Raw genomic sequence first — 4,352 nt, 5'->3', positions numbered from 1 at the left:
ACCATCTCCACCTCATCAAGATGCACCCTGGTCATCATCTTCTTTTTCTTCTTCTTCAACCTTTTCACCATGTCCGCAACGAGCATGCAGGGGTCATCGTTGCCATCTCACTACACAAGTTCTGTTATACTATAACCTACCACTCGTTTGTGAGTTTGTGACAGTACAAATCGTCATCACGACCTGTATATACTTCTTGTAAGCCGCTAGCTAGGGTTAATCGTTTCATAAGATAACACACGGTGTTTGCAAACACTTCCCGATATAGTGAAATTTTGTTGCCTGACGTTCGTGGTTTTACCTCCCTTTGTTAAAGAGGGTTTTGCACGTTAAAATCTTGTGTCTGTGATTCTCTTTTCATTTTTCGTTATTTGCTCGCATTTATAATATGTTCTAATCTTATGTTGGTGTTCCAGTACAAGATTAAGATCCTCATGTTGTTTATTCTAAATCATTAAGTCTAACAGCTGATAGATGTCAGCAGTGACATAACACGAACTAGCACCTACCTAGGCCGATCGACGTCGCGGTATCTGCAGTGCCCTGCTGCTTTAGGACCTGCTCTTGACGTTGACGAGAGTATGTTTTGATTGGGTGGCTGGACTGGGCTCGCATGTGACCCGCAGACTTTGTGCACTCATTGCTAGCACATCCAAGTTGATCAACAGAAAATGACTCGAGAAAAAAACAGGGCTGATAAGGTCATGCATGTGTGGTATGATAAGTTGATAGATTTCTGGAAAAGGAGAGTATTGTTAGCTGATCTCTTATCACGCCCTTTAATTTCTCCCTCTTCCGGAAATTTCCAACATATTGTCGTGCACTCCTGCTTGTGAGCTCTAGAAATGTTCAGTAGCTTCAGGCAAAATGGCTGAGGATCTATCTTTTTGCAACCGTGATTTCATCGCAACTGAGCCATGACTCGTTGGATTCGAAGGAGGACATTATCTGAGCACAAGCTAGCTGCGAGAAATTTGAGGAATTTTTCATCTGGTAAATCTCAGGGTAATTTAAAAACAAATCACAAGAGAAAAATCAATTGCTACCACGCGAGATTCATGAAGTACTAGTAATTTGTTTTAATAAATAATTTAAAAAATTATATATACACATTTTTACAACCAATCACATATCCCCATTTTTACAGAATGAGTTAATATGCGTATTCAGTTCAGTCATCTTTTTTCTTCTTCTGAAGTTAACTTTATTTTCAGCATAAACCATGCATGGTTATTGTTAATCAAATAAATTTAACGAGAACAGCTGTCACAAGTTCACAAGAACTTACCATGCTGCAAAAAAGGCAAGATCGAAATTAAACGGGGCCGCAATTGGCTACATTTCGCAATCACCTTTTGCACATACATGCAATCTTCAACCCTATTTTGATGATGTCTCCGGAACACCTTCACGTGCATAAGATTGTGAACCTATCAACCGCATCGACCACTTGACACAAAGGTTTCTTAACAGGCCATTTCCATCAAATCTTTTTGTCAAATTTTGTAATCCCTTTAGCTGCATCACCTAGCCACCACAAGTTACACTCATCAAGTTGCACACCACCTTTTCTGTGCATCTTGTGGAGAGTGTCATCCTTTGTCTCAACTTAGCTAGCTACTATGGAACCTCTATAAATAGCCATGCATTCCGAAGCTTCTTATCACACAGAGGCCATCAGCTAGCTTGTAAGATCACAAGTTCACAACTGAGACCCCCACAACACATAGCCAAGAATCACCAAGAGGTAGGGAAATCTGATCCGGTCATGGCACCCAGCAGAGAGGCGTGTGCAGTCGCCATGGCCATGGCGGCGCCGTTCATCGCGATCGCAAGCAACATCGACGCCGGCAACCTGGAGAAGCGGCGCAGGACCTCCTCCGACAAGCTCCAGCGCACTGTCTCGGATGTCTCCTACGAGCTCCACAACCACCACGGCCGCGGCAAGGAGGAGGAGCAGGCCGTCCTAGAGGCGGAGATGAAGCAGCTCCACCCGGTCCCGGAGGTGGAGGACGCCAAGTGCGAGTGCTGTGGCATGTCAGAGGAGTGCACGCCGGAGTACATCCGCGGCGTGCGAGGCCGCTTCTCGGGGCGGTGGGTCTGCGGGCTGTGCGCGGAGGCCGTGACGGAGGAGGCCGAGAAGAGCGGCACCTCGCAGGAGGAGGCGCTCCGGACGCACATGAGCGTGTGCAAGAGGTTTAACGGCTTTGGGAGAACGCATCCGGTGCTATTCCAGGCGGAGGCCATGAGGGAGATCCTCAGGAAGCGGTCCAAGCTCGGGCCTAGGTCCAGGTCCAGCATTGACCCCCGAGAAATCAGGGAAAGCGCTGCCAAGGCGAAGGCCAACGCTGCCGGCGGCGGCATCGCGCGCAGCTCCAGCTGCATGCCGTTCATCACCGATGAATTCAGCGACCAGGTGTCGATCAACTAGACACAAGCTGTTATTCGTTGGCTAACTAGACAAACTGAAGCCTACTTGACGCATGTTTTCCCCATCTTTTTGGGCTAGGGGTGCATGGTTCACACGCCTGTCCTTATGGTGTGTTTTTCTGCTGCCCCAAGCTTATCTAGAACCTTGAGCAGCGTTGCGGCCAGTCATGTACAGTGTTTCCGGGTGCAAGTCTAGCTTGGACTTGGTCGATGGACAACCCTTATTTTGGCTGTTTTTCGGTGTGGTTTAGCTTTTACCTGTTTTTGGGTGAGGCTTTTATTTGGCTCTCTTGTGGCGTACTTCCGTCGGAATGAGAACTAGGATCAGGCCCGTCTTCCCTAGTTTACATGCCAGTTTTAAGCATGCATGGACCATGGAATATGTATGTGATGAACTCGCAAGTAGTATTCCGTGTCATCCTAAAAGAAATGCAATGATATACATGGTGCTTATTGTTCGTTCAATAGATTATCTAAAAAACTTGTGTGTTCAACTAGAGATTAAACTTGTGTTCTTTTAAACAGAAGGCTCAGAGAGCCTGACTTTGAATTAACAAAGCTCTCAAGACTGAGGGTACAACCAAGAACATAAGCAACACAAGAAAAGAAAAACTGGGGATACCAGCTAGAAATACAAGGACACGTGGTGAAGAGGTAAAGTCTATAAAAAGAGAAAAACATGCTGAGCAGAGCAAAGCTCTGAACTACCAAAACTCTGACAAAGACCAAGGCTATAGCTAAACACTGGCGGCTCGACGTGAACCCTCAAGCGCCAAGACACCACTCTGAAGGATTGCACCAACTTGGACCGGCACACTAAGCTTCCCGGTTTGCAGATGACCACCAACACCGTAGAATCAGCTGGCTACGCTAATGAGAAGACGAAACCTCCGGAGCTCAAAGGGGGAGGCTTCAAGACAAAGCCTCCAGGAAGGGGAACGGCGCTCGGGAGCGTCGTCGCTATCGGCACAGCAAAGCCGTGAGGTGCTTTCACGGAAGCTTCGAAACCCACCCCAAGAAAAAGCCCATGTCTTTGCACCTGCAAATACGGCGTACATCAGCTGGTGAGAAGCACTGGTGTCCCCCGTGCCACGGCATCAACTCCGACAACCCCCCTGGGCTCAACAGTGACCGCGCAAACCGAGGGCACACCGTTTATAGGAAGCTGGTCCCAACCTCACAGGGCATCAACGAATAGGATTTCCAAGGAGGAGCTCGGAGAGATCACAAAACATAGGGAAACGAGACAAAGCCCAGGGGCAAGCAACCAACAGTAGGATGTGCGTCCAAGGAAGTGAACGGCGTCCAAAGACATCATCGTCGCCAGCGGTGGCCAAAGCCTTGCGGAGTTTTCACCCACGCAACATCAAACTCGCTGGCGTCCCTACATGCCCAAAAAAACCCAACAGATACCAAAGCAAATCTGCCATCAGCATTCCCGCATAGCAGTGATGGCTGGCCGTCCTCGAGGGGACGAGATCGAATACCACACCGCCCCAACGGTGGTCTGATCTGGCTAGAGAAGAAGGACCCTACCTTCCCCCGCTAGCCACGGCACCCAATCCCACCTCAGACCAGCACCCCACGAGAGGGAACCGAGAGGAAAGTTAGGGAACCGCCGCCACCAGCCACCAGGAGAGTCTGCACCATGGTCAACAGCAACCCCGCCAGATCCGCGCTACCCATCCCGCCCCGACGCAAACCAGACCCGACCAATAGCAAGGAGCAATGCAGAGCGTTGGTACCGGCCGACATCGGCACCGGAGCAGAGGAGCGGTCACCGTCACCGGCTAGATGCAGGGGCGCCCGATTCCGGTCCTAGGAAGATTGGAGCAGCGGTAGGGGCCCCGCCGCCACCGTCGGCCGCACGGGCTTCGCCCGGCGGTGTCCTCCAACGACGGCATGAAGGGAGAAGGAGGGAG

At 49.8% G+C, this 4,352-nt stretch overlaps 1 protein-coding gene across 1 annotated transcript; it reads left to right on the top strand.

The window, feature by feature from the left end:
• Positions 1–1,750: 1,750 nt before the first annotated feature.
• On the top strand, positions 1,751–2,431 carry LOC124658207. The gene has a single exon (XM_047196612.1). The coding sequence runs from the start codon at positions 1,769–1,771 to the stop codon at positions 2,429–2,431; it is 663 nt and encodes a 220-aa protein (XP_047052568.1). The 5' UTR covers positions 1,751–1,768.
• The last annotated feature ends 1,921 nt before the right edge of the window (positions 2,432–4,352 follow it).

Source organism: Lolium rigidum, chromosome 1 (genome assembly GCF_022539505.1).
Source record: "Lolium rigidum isolate FL_2022 chromosome 1, APGP_CSIRO_Lrig_0.1, whole genome shotgun sequence".
Classification (NCBI taxonomy): Eukaryota; Viridiplantae; Streptophyta; class Magnoliopsida; order Poales; family Poaceae; genus Lolium; species Lolium rigidum.
The sequence above is the reverse complement of the archived record's forward strand: the minus strand, read 5'-3'. Positions and strand labels throughout refer to the sequence as shown.

Excerpts from the sequence above, each read along its gene's own strand:
- LOC124658207 (XM_047196612.1), top strand. The coding sequence starts at position 1,769 with ATGGCACCCAGCAGAGAGGCGTGTGCAGTCGCCATGGCCATGGCGGCG.